This window comes from Coregonus clupeaformis, unplaced genomic scaffold, assembly GCF_020615455.1.
Source record: "Coregonus clupeaformis isolate EN_2021a unplaced genomic scaffold, ASM2061545v1 scaf0112, whole genome shotgun sequence".
Taxonomy (NCBI): domain Eukaryota; kingdom Metazoa; phylum Chordata; class Actinopteri; order Salmoniformes; family Salmonidae; genus Coregonus; species Coregonus clupeaformis.
Genome location: NW_025533567.1, coordinates 462,625 through 478,057, shown reverse-complemented (window position 1 = coordinate 478,057; position 15,433 = coordinate 462,625). Strand labels below are relative to the sequence as shown.

General features: G+C 45.8%; 1 protein-coding gene across 4 annotated transcripts in view; it reads left to right on the top strand.

The window, feature by feature from the left end:
• The window catches only part of LOC121568919 (synaptotagmin-C-like), a 50,203-nt gene that overhangs the window by 9,619 nt on the left and 25,151 nt on the right, over positions 1–15,433 (top strand). For 3 of the 4 annotated variants that reach the window (XM_045213468.1, XM_045213469.1, XM_045213467.1), the window contains exons 4-6: positions 4,981–5,367; positions 5,790–5,904; positions 14,108–14,290. In XM_045213468.1, the coding sequence (XP_045069403.1) occupies positions 4,981–5,367; positions 5,790–5,904; positions 14,108–14,290 (685 nt within the window). The remainder of the gene's footprint in view (positions 1–4,980; positions 5,368–5,789; positions 5,905–14,107; positions 14,291–15,433) is intronic. The other variant, XM_045213470.1, reaches the window with a different exon arrangement.

Here is a 15,433-nt window from a genome sequence, read left to right as displayed (position 1 = left end):
TCACATACAGTAACATACAGGAATCATTAACAACACAGTAACATACAGTAACATACAGGAATCATTAACAAACAGTAACATACAGGAATCATTAATAACACAATAACATACAGTAACATACATGAATCGTTAACAACACAGTAACATACAGTAACATACAGGAATCATTAACAACAGTAACATGCAGTAACATACAGGAATCATTAACACACAGTAACATACAGTAACATACAGGAATCATTAACAACACAGTAACATTCAGTAACATATGGTAACATGCAGGAATCATTAACACACAGTAAAATACAGGAATCATTAACACACAATAACATACAGTAACATACAGTAACATACAGGAATCATTAACAACACAGTAACATACAGTAACATACAGTAACATACAGGAATCATTAACACACAGTAACATACAGTAACATACAGGAATCATTATCACACAGTAACATACAGTAATAAACAGTAACATACAGGAATCATTAACACACAGTAACATACAGTAACATACAGGAGTCATTAACAACACAGTAACATACAGTAACATATAGTAACATACAGGGATCATTAACAACATAGTAACGTACAGTTACATACAGTAACATACAGGAATCATTAACACACAGTAACATACAGTAACATACAGTTCCCCCAATGGTGGAACAAGCTCCCTCACGACGCCAGGACAGCGGAGTCACTCACCACCTTCCGGAGACACTTGAAACCACACCTCTTTAAGGAATACCTGGGATAGGATAAAGTAATCCTTCTACCCACCCTTACCCCACCCCAAAGAAAGAAAAAAAAAAACATATTGTAAAGTGGTTATCCCACTGGCTATAAGGTGAATGCACCAATTTGTAAGTCGCTCTGGATAAGAGCGTCTGCTAAATGACGTAAATGTAAATGTAATACAGGAATCTTTAGTGGTCGTCTGTAGCTCAATTGGTAGAGCATGGCGCTTGTAACGCCAGGGTAGTGGGTTCGATCCCCGGGACCACCCATACGTAAAAATGTATGCACGCATGTCTGCTAAATGGCATTATTATTATTATATTATGTATAAGACATGGAGGTTTCTCTGTTCAAGTGACCTTCGCAGGAAAAAATCCCAGGAAAAACTCCTGGCCCTAGTAATGTGTATTGTTGGATAGAGCAGAATGTCCTGAAGAATAGTTATTATCTGGGTTCCAATGCCAGGGTTGCCCTGAGGTGTTGGCTAGCACTCCCACAACTAATCAGGGCACCTCCGGAACACTTTGAAATATTCATGTGACATTTCCAAATTGATATCGAAGGTCCAGCCCTCTGTTTATAGGGCAAACCCAAGAGTCCAAGTGCAATCCCAACCTGGCTAATTGTTATTACGGAGCATCGTCCCAGATCCCTTTGAATGAATTCTACACAGCAGAGTGGATGAGTGGTGGAGCTAGCTAGCTGCAGTACCAGCAGCATTCTGGTCCTGTTTGGATTCTCATGGAGCGGTTTTGGAGCGGTGGCAGCAATGTGCAGTAGTGGAAAGTAGAGGGGATGCGTGTGGATCAGTGTGCTGTAGTGTAGATTAGGCTGGATCTGCTGCATGGAGCACCTGGAGATTTGTGTGACACAGTGCAGGATGTGATCATGCAGTGGGTTTGGTGGGAGGCGCTAGCGGCTAGCCTCTGGGTAATGACGTGATAAACTTAAGCAAGGGCCTCTGGGCAGTATAGGATCCGCCATCTGCCGCCTGTCTGTCAATCAATGGCTAGTGTAAGCAGGGTGGGTGTAATCTGTTTGATGTTCTGCCTGAAAAACTCCCAGTTGGATACATCACTCACTGATTGACAGCCGGTGTCAAGCCTGCCCCATGCTGGGTTTCGGTCTCAGAAGAAGCACCCCCGCCTGCCTCCGCCAAGCTACCCCCTTCTCTCCCTCACGCACACACACACACACACACACACACACACACACACACACACACACACACACACACACACACACACACACACACACGGGTAGGCTGTGTGGATTAGGACTGATCTATTGTGATCAGTATTGAGCACCTGACCTCCTGAAAGAGTAATTAATAAGCGACGTTTGCCCCCTGACATTCCCCCCCGCCCCACACACACACACACACACGCTTGAGCACAGCCCTGTCATATCTATGGCCCCCTGAGCTGGCACACACACACACAAACGTGTGCACCCGCACGCATGTAGGTACACACACACACACACTGTTATTCTCTCTCTACCGCTCTTTCTCTCTTTTTGTCCTAAATACTCCCCTCTTTAGTTCTCTCTCTAAATCCTTGTTGCCTTGTTTTTCCTCCATCTCTCCATTTCTCTCCTTCTTACTCTCTCCAACATAGTCTCTTTTTGTTTCCTTCTGTGATGTGCATGTTGGTGGATGGTGACTTTATTAACCTGGCTGGCTCCCTCTGGGTGGACTGGAGGTGTAGATGGAGAGGCTGAATGTGACTAGTCAGCCAATATGTCTGTTTCAACATGGTTACCAATCTGTCTCTATCTGCCCCGCCCCTACAGCCTCTCTCCTCTCCTCTCCTCTCCTCTCCTCTCCTCTCCTCTCCTCTCCTCTCCTCTCCTCTCCTCTCCTCTCCTCTCCTCTCCTCTCCTCTCCTCTCCTCTCCTCTCCTCTCCTCTCCTCTCCTCTCCTCTCCTCCTCTCCTCTCCTCTCCTCTCTCAGATTCTCCCTCTCTCTCTCGTGATGCTCTACACATTTTCCCTCTGTCCTTATTTCTTCATCCCCTTCCCTTTTTCCTTTCTCATTCCCCCCGCTCATTCTCTCCCTTAGGGCTCCTCTCCCCTTTCTCTCTCTCTCTCTCTCTCTCTCTCTCTCTCTCTCTCTCTCTCTCTCTCTCTCTCTCTCTCTCTCTCTCTCTCTCTCTCTCTCTCTCTCTCTCTCTCTCTCTCTCTCTCTCTCTCTCTCTCTCTCATCTGTGTCTTGTTCTCCACACATGTCTGTCTATCTGTCTGTCTGTCTGTCTGTCTCTCTCTCTCTCTCTCTCTCTCTCTCTCTCTCTCTCTCTCTCTCTCTCTCTCTCTCTCTCTCTCGCTCTCTCTCTCTCTGTCATACTCTCTCTCTCTCTCTCCCCCTCTCCCTCTCTCTCTCTCTCTCTCTCTCTCTCTCTCTCTCTCTCTCTCTCTCTCTCTCCCTCTCCCTCTCTGATCATATCCTTTGAACAAGTGCTGATTAATGTCTGTCTGTCTGTCTCTCTCTCTCTCTCTCTCTCTCTCTCTCTCTCTCTCTCTCTCTCTCTCTCTCTCTCTCTCTCTCTCTTCTCTCTCTCTCTCTCTCTCTCTCTCTCATACTCTCTCTCTCTCCCCCTCTCCCTCTCTCTCTCTCTCTCTCTCTCTCTCTCTCTCTCTCTCTCTCTCTCTCTCTCTCTCTCTCTCTCTCTCTCTCATACTATCTCTCTCATACTCTCTCTCTCCCCCCTCTCTCTCTCTCTCTCTCTCTCTCTCTCTCTCTCTCTCCTTCTCTCTCTCTCTCTCTCTCCTTCTCCCTCTCCCTCTCTGATCATATCCTTTGAACAAGTGCTGATTAATGTCATACATAGACTGATGAATAATTCACCACAGTGAGCGAGAGGAGAGAGAGAGAGAGAGGGGGAGAGAGAGGAGAGGGGGAAGAGGGGGAAGAGGAGGGAGATAGAGAAGGAGAGGAGGGGAAGAATGATGGAGAAAGGGAGGGAGAAGGAGAGAAAAGAAGGGAGAGAAAGAGAAGGAGAACAGGGAGAGATGGGGGAGAGAGAGGCAGAGAAAGACAGCATGGAAAAAAGAGAGCAATGGAGTATGTGAGAGAAGACTAAAGAAAGGGGGAAGAGATGGAGAGAGAGAGACAGAAGGCATAGAGAATTCCAGGAGATACACCCTAGGGGTAGAGGAGTGTCTCACACTGGCTGCTGTTGTCTCATTTACTCATTTACTCTCAGTCTTGTTGTCAGTGTGTTATAGATATAATTTCAATATCAATTGAATTATTTAATAATGTTTGTGTTTTTGTTATGCCCACAAAGCCACTTCGGATTGAATTGAAGAAAGACAGAGCCAGGGAAAGGGAGGAGGAAAGAGAGATGGACAGACACAAAGAGAGAGAGCGATAGAAAGACAGGTCCAACACTGATCGCTCTACACCCAGACAATGGGCTCAGTTGATTGGCAGGCCTCTGGTCTGTGTTTTAATTTTAATTTTATTTAACTAGGCAAGTCAGTTAAGAACAAATTCTTATTTACAATGATGGCCTACCCCGGCCAAACCCGGAAGACGCTGGGCCAATTGTGAGCCCCCTATGGAACTCCCAATCACCGCCAGATTGTGATACAGCCTGGAATCGAACCAGGGTCTGTAGTGACGCCTCTAGCACTGAGATGCGGTGCCTTAGACCACTGCCTCACTCTGGCTGGAGGAGCTGGAGGAGCTGTCCACCAGACTGATGCTGAAACTGCGCTTTTTCCCCACCAGGATGACTCATCCCCCTGTTTCCCCTCAGACACAATCCTTTAGCTGTCAGTGATTAAAAGCTCGTAACCACGAGCAAAGGCCTAATCGCAGGAAATATCATTGTGGGTGTTAGTATTTTTATTGTGGTGCTATCAGTCCACCAACGTTTGTTCATGCTTAAGCTGCCGTATTCAAAATGGGTATATTAGCATTTGAAGCGGCGTATCACATTACGCTCACAGTGTGTTGTCCCTCTGCTATGATGATGTGGGATTTAGTGGCTTTTGGGCTGATAGGGGCTATTTGTGATGAGGAGTGGAAAAAGGCTTAATTGAGAGAATAAACTATGTGAAGGATACTGATTAATGTGACATGAGGCTTTTTGGTATTTTAGATGATGAGGTTAAAATATTGAGTCTTCATCCATCATTGCCTTAAGAAAACTCACCCTCTGTCTCTCTCTCTCTGTCTCTCTTCCGCTCCTCTCTCCATCCTTCCCTCTCTCTTCTCTCGTCCTCCAGAGATCTCTGTCAGCCTCTTGTCAGTGATCGTGACGTTCTGTGGGATCGTCCTTCTCTCAGTCTCTCTCTTTGTCTCCTGGAAGCTCTGCTGGTTGCCATGGCGAGACAAGGAGGGTGGGGGCCTGAGCTTGACATCGGGGCTGATGCCCGGGGGCGTGGGTGGGATGGGTGGCAGTGGGGGGGCCTCCCTCCTACCTCCTGTCATGCAGAGGAAGGCGTCCCACTCCTCGCTCTACCCCTCCCTGGCCCAGCCCCAGCAGCATCACCCCCACTTCTCTGACCTGCTGGGGGTGGAGAGTGGCCAGGGGGTGGGGGGCGTAGTGGGAGGGCCGGAACAGACCCAGGAACATTCCTACCTGGACATGGACTCCTACCCCAACAACGCTGGTGAGAAGGAACACCTGATTTCACCCCACTGATACTAAAGTGGCTTTGTGTACAGAGTTTGCGTCATATAATGCCTTGGTCGATGTTTTAAGTCTTGTACTATAACAACATATCATATTTATATCTACAAAATGTTCTGTACTATATTACATTAACTCCCACTTACGGTTTGTTTAGCCAGAGTATAATGAGCACATCTTGAAATGGTGCAGTACATTGCTACAAAAGAACAACCATAAACTGAAGAAATAAGACACAAGCATCTCTTTACAGTAGAACCAGCTACACGTTCTATACAAACACCTCTTTCATTCTCTCTATCTCCCTTCTATTCTCTGCACTCCTTTTTCCGTATTGACCTCTCATCCCATCTCTCCTCTCTCTCTCTCTCTCTCTCTCTCTCTCTCTCTCTCTCTCTCTAGGGAATCTTAAGTTGAGCCAGACGTCTCCAGAGTTGCCCCCCACCACTGAGGGGGGAGCCGCCCCGCCCCACAAAGACCTGCCCAACGCCCACTCCCAGCAGCAGGTCACTGCACGGTCAGTACCGTGTGTATGTGCTTGTTTGTTTGTGTGCCGGTGATTACAAAAAGGTTATGGTATAGGTAGTGAATTTGTGTGTGACTGATTTAAATATGCAGGATGTGATATATCTATCTACAGTTGAAGTCGGAAGTTCACATACAGTGGGGAAAAAAAGTATTTAGTCAGCCACCAATTGTGCAAGTTCTCCCACTTAAAAAGATGAGAGAGGCCTGTAATTTTCATCATAGGTACACGTCAACTATGACAGACAAATTAAGAAAAAAAAATCCAGAAATTCACACTGTAGGATTTTTAATGAATTTATTTGCAAATTATGGTGGAAAATAAGTATTTGGTCACCTACAAACAAGCAAGATTTCTGGCTCTCACAGACCTTTAACTTCTTCTTTAAGAGGCTCCTCTGTCCTCCACTCATTACCTGTATTAATAGCACCTGTTTGAACTTGTTATCAGTATAAAAGACACCTGTCCACAACCTCAAACAGTCACACTCCAAACTCCACTATGGCCAAGACCAAAGAGCTGTCAAAGGACACCAGAAACAAAATTGTAGACCTGCACCAGGCTGGGAAGACTGAATCTGCAATAGGTGAGCAGCTTGGTTTGAAGAAATCAACTGTGGGAGCAATTATTAGGAAATGGAAGACATACAAGACCACTGATAATCTCCCTCGATCTGGGGCTCCACGCAAGATCTCACCCCGTGGGGTCAAAATTATCACAAGAACGGTGAGCAAAAATCCCAGAACCACACAGGGGGACCTAGTGAATGACCTGCAGAGAGCTGGGACCAAAGTAACAAAGCCTACCATCAGTAACACACTACGCCGCCAGGGACTCAAATCCTGCAGTTCCAGACGTGTCCCCCCTTCTTAAGCCAGTACATGTCCAGGCCCGTCTGAAGTTTGCTAGAGTGCATTTGGATGATCCAGAAGAGGATTGGGAGAATGTCATATGGTCAGATGAAACCAAAATAGAACTTTTTGGTAAAAACTCAACTCGTCGTGTTTGGAGGACAAAGAATGCTGAGTTGCATCCAAAGAACACCATACCTACTGTGAAGCATGGGGGTGTAAACATCATGCTTTGGGGCTGTTTTTCTGCAAAGGGACCAGGACGACTGATCCGTGTAAAGGAAAGAATGAATGGGGCCATGTATCGTGAGATTTTGAGTGAAAACCTCCTTCCATCAGCAAGGGCATTGAAGATGAAACGTGGCTGGGTCTTTCAGCATGACAATGATCCCAAACACACTGCCCGGGCAACGAAGGAGTGGCTTCGTAAGAAGCATTTCAAGGTCCTGGAGTGGCCTAGCCAGTCTCCAGATCTCAACCCCATAGAAAATCTTTGAGGGAGTTGAAAGTCCGTGTTGCCCAGCGACAGCCCCAAAACATCACTGCTCTAGAGGAGATCTGCATGGAGGAATGGCCCAAAATAGTGTGTGAAAACCTTGTGAAGACTTACAGAAAACGTTTGACCTGTGTCATTGCCAACAAAGGGTATATAACAAAGTATTGAGAAACTTTTGTTATTGACCAAATACTTATTTTCCACCATAATTTGCAAATAAATTCATAAAAAATCCTACAATGTGATTTTCTGGATTTTTTTTTCTTATTTTGTCTGTCATAGTTGACGTGTACCTATGATGAAAATTAAAGGCCTCTCTCATCTTTTTAAGTGGGAGAACTTGCACAATTGGTGGCTGACTAAATACTTTTTTTCCCCACTGTACACCTTAGCCAAATACATTTAAACTCAGTTTTTCACAATTCCTGACATTTAATCATAGTAAAAATTCCCTGTCTTAGGTCAGTTAGGATCACCACTTTATTTTAAGAATGTGAAATGTCAGAATAATAGTAGAGAGAATTATTTATTTCAGCTTTTATTTATTTCATCACATTCCCAGTGGGTCAGAAGTTTACATACACTCAATTAATATTTGGTAGCATTGCCTTTAAATTGTTTAACTTGGGTCAAACATTTCGGGTAGCCTTCCACAAGCTTCCCACAATAAGTTGGGTGAATTTTGGCCCATTCCTCCTGATAGAGCTGGTGTAACTGAGTCAGGTTTGTAGGCCTCCTTGCTCGCACCACTTTTTCAGTTCTGCCCACAAAATGTCTATAGGATTGAGGTCAGGGCTTTGTGATGGCCACTCCAATATCTTGACTTTGTTGTCCTTAAGCCATTTTGCCACAACTTTGGAAGTATGCTTGGGGTCATTGTCCATTTGGAAGACCCATTTGCGACTAAGCTTTAACTTCCTGACTGATGTCTTGAGATTTTGCTTCAATATATCCACATAATTTTCCTTCCTCATGATGCCATCTATTTTGTGAAGTGCACCAGGCCCTCCTGCAGCAAAGCACCCCCACAGCATGATACTGCCACCCCCGTGCTTCACGGTTGGCATGGTGTTCTTCGGCTTGCAAGCAACCCCCTTTTTCCTCCAAACATAACGATGGTCATTATGGCCAAACAGTTCTATTTTTGTTTCATCAGACCAGAGGACATTTCTCCAAAAAGTACGATCTTTGTCCCCATGTGCAGTTGCAAACCGTAGTCTGGCTTTTTTATGGTGGTTTTGGAGCTGTGGCTTCTTCCTTGCTGAGCGGCCTTTCAGGTTATGTCGATATAGGACTCGTTTTACTGTGGATATAGATACTTCTGTACCTGTTTCCTCCAGCATCTTCACAAGGTCATTTGCTGTTGTTCTGGGATTGATTAGCACTTTCCACACCAAACTACGTTCATCTCTAGGAGACAGAACTTGTCTCCTTCCTGAGCGGTATGACGGCTTGGCGTGGTTTCATGGTGTTTATACTTGCGTACTATTGTTTGTAAAGATGAACGTGGTACCTTCAGGCGTTTGGAAATAGCTCCCAAGGATGAACCAGACTTGTGGAGGTAAAACAATTTTTTTCTGAGGATTTCTTTTGATTTTCCCATGATGTCAAGCAAAGAGGCACTGAGTTTGAAGGTAGGCCTTGAAATACATCCACAGTTACACCTCCAATTGACTCAAATGATGTCAATTAGCCTATCAGAAGCTTCTAAAGCCATGACATCATTTTTTGGAATTTTCCAAGCTGTTTAAAGGCACAGTCAACTTAGTGTATGTAAACTTCTAACCCACTGGAATTGTGATACAGTGAATTATAAGTGAAATAATCTTGTCTGTAAACAATTGTTGGAAAAAGTACTTGTGTCATGCACAAAGTAGATGTCCTAACCGACTTGCCAAAACTATAGTTTGTTAACAAGAAATTTGTGGAGTGGTTGAAAATGACTCCAACCTAAGTGTATGAAAACTTCTTGTCACGATCGTCAGGGAGAGAAGTAGACCAATGCGCAGCGTGTTGAACGAACATGTTTAGACTTTATTTAATAAAGCACGAACAAAACAATAAACGACTCGTAACGTCCAACGGTAACAAATACCGACACGGAACAAAAACCCACAAACACAAAGGGAAAACATACAGTTTAAATATGGCTCCCAATCAGAGACAACCAGCCAACAGCTGACACTCGTTGCCTCTGATTGGGAGTCACTCAGGCAAAACATAGAAATAGACGAACTAGAACCCCCAACATAGAAACACACCACATAGAACAAACACACCCTGGCTCAACAACTAGAGTCCCATAGCCAGGGTGTGACAGTACCCCCCCCTAAAGGCGCGGACTGCGACCGCGCCTCAAAAAGAGCAAAACAGGGGAGGGCTGGGTGGGCATACCTCCTCGGCGGCGGTTCTGGCTCCGGGCTTGACCCCCACTCCTTCTCTAACCCCCCAAAGTACCCCTGGTCCGGTCTGGCCCTGCTGACCAGAGCTGAACTGAACACTGGTGGAGCGGATTGCTCTAGCTCCGGCGTGACGCAGCACCTGACCGGTGCCGGACCCGCCACCGGTGGAACAGGCACGGGCCGTGCCGGACTGACGAAACGCACCACTGACTTGGTGCGGGGAGCAGGAGCGGGCCGAACCGGGCTGACGAAGCGCACCACTGACTTGGTGCGGGGAGCAGGAACGGGCCGTGCCGGGCTGACGACGCGCACCACTGACTTGGTGCGGGGAGCAGGAACGGGCCGGACAGGGCTGACGAAACGCACCACAGACTTGGTGCGGGGAGCAGGAATGGGCCGGACTGGGCTGGCGACGCGCACCACAGACTTGGTGCGGAGAGCAGGAACGGGTCGGACAGGGCTGACGAAACGCACCACAGACTTGGTGCGGGGAGCAGGAATGGGCCGGGCCGAGCTGGCGATGCGCACCGTAGACTTGGTGCGAGTGGCAGGAACAGGCCGGACCGTACTGGGAACACACACCACTGGCCCTACGTGGGGATCAGGAACAGGCCGGACCGGACTGGCAACACACGCCAGTACCTCTCGCCGTGCCTCTACATCTTCCACCCCCTCTTCGACCAGTGGCCCCCGTAACCTGGCGGCCTCCTCTGCCAATCCGCTGGGCCGCTCTGCCGCGGTCTCCTGCTGGCCCGTCGTCCACGCCGTTAGCCCCCCCCTAAAAAATTTCTCGGGGTCTCTCTTCCCCGTGGGCCAGGCCTCTATATTTCTCGCCCAACTCTCGCTCTCCTGCTTCCAACTCCAGCCATTCTGCTCCTCCTTTGGCTTGACCCAGTCGAGACTCTTCCTCCACTGTTCCCAAGTCCACCCTCTCTGCTCCTCACTAGGCTTGACCCAGTCGAGGTTGCCACGGAGATCTGCTAGCTATCTCCCTGGTAATGGCTCCTGGACACGCTGCTTGGTCCAGTCTTGGTGGGTTTTTCTGTCACGATCGTCAGGGAGAGAAGTAGACCAATGCGCAGCGTGTTGAACGAACATGTTTAGACTTTATTTAATAAAGCACGAACAAAACAATAAACGACTCGTAACGTCCAACGGTAACAAATACCGACACGGAACAAAAACCCACAAACACAAAGGGAAAACATACAGTTTAAATATGGCTCCCAATCAGAGACAACCAGCCAACAGCTGACACTCGTTGCCTCTGATTGGGAGTCACTCAGGCAAAACATAGAAATAGACGAACTAGAACCCCCAACATAGAAACACACCACATAGAACAAACACACCCTGGCTCAACAACTAGAGTCCCAAAGCCAGGGTGTGACACTTCTGACTTCAACTGTATCTATATTAGGGGTGTAACGATTCGTTTTAACAACAATTCGATTTGTATCACGATTCGTGGTTGTCGATACGATTCAAGGACGATATTGGTTCATTTAGAACGATACGATCCGAAACGATTCAGTGACTTGAAATCGATTCAGTAACCTTTTAGCCAAAAATTCAACCAAGTTGACTGAAATAAATACCTGGATACTGGACAGTGCAGGTGAAGTTTCCTAGATTCCTGTTTCTTGTAAGGACCGCAATGATGGCTTGATAATTTCTCGCTCGTCGGCTTCTCCTCTGTCGTCCGCCATGCTATGTTTTGTTGTCTTTGCGCCTTTGCGCTGCTGTTGGCGCGATGACATCACGGATAGGCAGACTGAATCGAGTAATGTTTAAAGCCTTTATCATTAAAAGTGCTAAGAAAAAACATCCATATAAAGTCTGACGCGCTTAAATCCAATGGGTTATTTCCTAGTATCGATACAATCGATTTATTACATTTTAAAACGATGTTAGATCGATATATGTTGTCCAAAAGGCCAACTCGCCGAGCACAGATCGATGTAGTTGGATCATAGGAATATAAATCGATACATCGATGTAGTAAATGGATCGTTACACCCCTAATCTATATATATACAGTGGCTTGCGAAAAATATTCACCCCCCTTGGCATTTTTCCTATTTTGTTGCCTTACAACCTGGAATTAAATTTGATTTTGTGGGGGTTTGTATCATTTGATTTACACAACATGCCTACCACTTTGAAGATGCAAAATATGTTTTATTGTGAAACAAACAAGAAATAACACAAAAAAAACAGAAAACTTGAGCGTGCATAACTATTCACCCCCCCAAAGTGAATACTTTGTAGAGCCACCTTTTGCAGCAATTACAGCTGCAAGTCTCTTGGGGTATGTCTCTATAAGCTTGGCACATCTAGCCACTGGGATTTTAGCCCATTCTTCAAGGCAAAACTGCTCCAGCTCCTTCAAGTTGGATGGGTTCCGCTGGTGTACAGCAATCTTTAAGTCATACCACAGATTCTCAATTGGATTGAGGTCTGGGCTTTGACTGGGCCATTACAAGACATTTAAATGTTCAAGACATTTAAATGTTTCCCCTTAAACCACTTGAGTGTTGCTTTAGCAGTATGCTTAGCATCATTGTCCTGCTGGAAGGTGAACCTCCGTCCCAGTCTCAAATCTCTGGAAGACTGAAACAGGTTTCCCTCAAGAATTTCCCTGTATTTAGCGCCATCCATCATTCCTTCAATTCTGACCAGTTTCCCAGTCCCTGCCGATGAAAAACATCCCCACAGCATGATGCTCCCACCACCATGCTTCACTGTGGGGATGGTGTTCTCGGGGTGATGAGAGGTGTTGGGTTTGCGCCAGACATAGCGTTTTCCTTGATGGTCAAAAAGCTAAATTTTAGTCTCATCTGACCAGAGTACCTTCTTCCATATGTTTGGGGAGTCTCCCACATGCCTTTTGGCGAACACCAAACGTGTTTGCTTATTTTTTTCTTTAAGCAATGGCTTTTTTCTGGCCACTCTTCTGTAAAGCCCAGCTCTGTGGAGTGTGCGGCTTAATGTGGTCCTATGGACAGATACTCCAATCTCCGCTGTGGAGCTTTGCAGTTCCTTCAGGGTTATCTTTGGTGTCTTTGATGCCTCTCTGATTAATGCCCTCCTTGCCTGGTCCGTGAGTTTTGGTGGGCGGCCCTCTCTTGGCAGGTTTGTTGTGGTGCCATATTATTTCCATTTTTTAATAATGGATTTAATGGTGCTCCGTGGGATGTTCAAAGTTTCAGATATTTTTTTTTTAACCCAACCCTGATTTGTACTTCTCCACAACTTTGTCCCTGACCTGTTTGGAGAGCTCATTGGTCTTCATGGCGCCGCTTGCTTGGTGGTGCCCCTTGCTTAGTGGTGTTGCAGACTCTGGGGCCTTTCAGAACAGGTGTATAAATACTGAGATCATGTGACGCCTAGATTGCACACAGGTGGACTTTATTTAAATAATAATGTGACTTCTGAAGGTAATTGGTTGCACCAGATCTTATTTAGGGGCTTCATAGTAAAGGGGGTGAATACATATGCACGCACCACTTTTCCGTTATTTTATTTTTTATGTAAATGCAATGTTATAGAAGGGTCAAGACATCTTTTTTGTGATTTCACTTGTTTTTGGGAAATTTACACCAAACAGCAAATCACTTCCTCATCCTCATTGTGCAGTACGGGGGCCCTGAAAAAACATGAAAGAAGGCTCCAAAAACACCCAAATATGTCATTTTAGAAACAGAAAAGCTCTCAGTATAGTGATGCAGGTCTTTAGATGTTGTACACATGAAATTGTGTCATTCTAAACTTTATCTGTAACGTTAAATTCCATTTTGTTGCGACCCGAGCGATACCGCTCCGTCCATTCTACAGGCAACTGCCAAAATAAAGGAAACACATGAGTAAATGAGGGATACAAGGTATATTGAAAGCATAAGTGACTTTCACACAGTAAGTTCCAGACACTTGTAGACTCTATGCCAAGGTGCATTGAAGCTGTTCTGGCTCGTGGTGGCCCAATGCCCTATTAAGACACTTTATGTTGGTGTTTCCTTTATCTTGGCAGTTACCTGTAGCAGCAGTCTAAACTGAGAATGGAACTGATGGATAGGGGGGGAAACGGCTCGAGTCGCACAAAATGGAATATTACTTTGCGGAATGTCACAATTTCATGTGTACAACATCTAAAGACCTGCATCATTATACTGAGAGCGTTTCCGTTTCTAAAAGGATGTTTTTGGAGCCTTTGTTAATGTTTTTTCAGAGCCCCCTTATTGCACAATGAGGATGAGGAAGGGATATGCTGTTTGGAGTAAGTTTCCCAAAAACAACTGAAATCACAAAAAAGGTGTCTGGACCCTTCTATAACATGCCATTTACTTCAAAACTAGATTTGGTTGTAAAAAGATAACTTCTCCTTTAACCCTGTCTGTCTCTCCAGTGAGTGTTAATGTGTGTATTCACCCTTTCTCTCTCTCCAGGCCCAAGCCCATGACTCACCAGCTGTCCAGCCCTGATTTCCATGGTGAGGAGAAGAGCGAGCAGGTGACCAGCATTGGCCAAATCAAACCGGAACTCTACAGACTGCGTGGGGGCGACCAGGGGGAGGGGAAAACGGGGGACAACTGCGGCAAGATCAGCTTCCTCCTGCGCTACGCCTTCAAGTGAGTGAACCGATTCACTTAAGTAATCATCTTCACACCTCGGTGCACTATGTTAAATATACATTAAATGAAGGCTTAGACAGAGGATCAACAGCTGCTCTGTCATCACAGCTGAGTAAAGGTACTTGCCCTAGATATTCTATAATTGCAGTGTTACGTATCACACAGTGGGCAGTTTTTTCACCCATATATACCTGTACATTATGGACTGAATATTGTACACAAGATAGATGGACATTGTTATTGTCTAGCTTCCCATACCTTGAGTGCATTAGTCATGCCCCCGTTGTAGGTTTTCTGCAGCACTGGCTCTGTTTATGTAAATAGTGGGCGTGCCCCCCTTCGGAGGGTTGAAGATGTGAGGTTGGAGGGAGGATGGAGGAGAGGAGGGAGAGAGCAGGGGAAGTGTAGTACAGTCTGCTAGCTCAGTCTCAGTTTCAGTCTCAGTTCATCTGCGGCTCTGTGGCTGCCTGGTGGGGTCCATTCTTTCTGCCCTCACACAGATAAACATTACAATGGGGAAAGAAAGTGCTGATGTTCGAAAAACAAGGGAGTGAGAGGCAGTTCAGGGTCATGATTTATATATGGTGAGCTACTTTAAACAGCAGACCCTGTCAACACATAATAACACCAGACTGTTATAGCACGAAATACAGACACACAGAATTAGGGAGGGAGGGAGGGAGGGGGAGAGAGAGAGAGAGAGAGAGAGAGAGAGAGAGAGAGAGAGAGAGAGAGAGAGAGAGAGAGAGAGAGAGAGAGAGAGAGAGAGAGAGAGAGAGAGAGGTTGATGTTGGTGTATGTTATGATGAGTTTCTCGGGTGTTCAAGTAATCAAGGATGCAAGAATATAGTTAGACACTTTGTAGACAGTTAATGCAAATGTTTAATGATCGGTCCCGGGTTCGTTATAACAATGACCAGAGCTTTGCCCCTTGGTGTTACGAACTAACTTGAACAAAGGAAACACTCTACCTTATATACCCTCTATTACCCTCTTCCTGGCATACATCTGGTAAGTCTCCATGGGCACTCCCTGACTTTGATGTTCATCACTCTTTACCCCAGGTCAGTATCCTGCCCATCACTCATGCTATCCTAAACATCAGTAATCTCCTTTGACATAATAGAATGTAGACTTTCT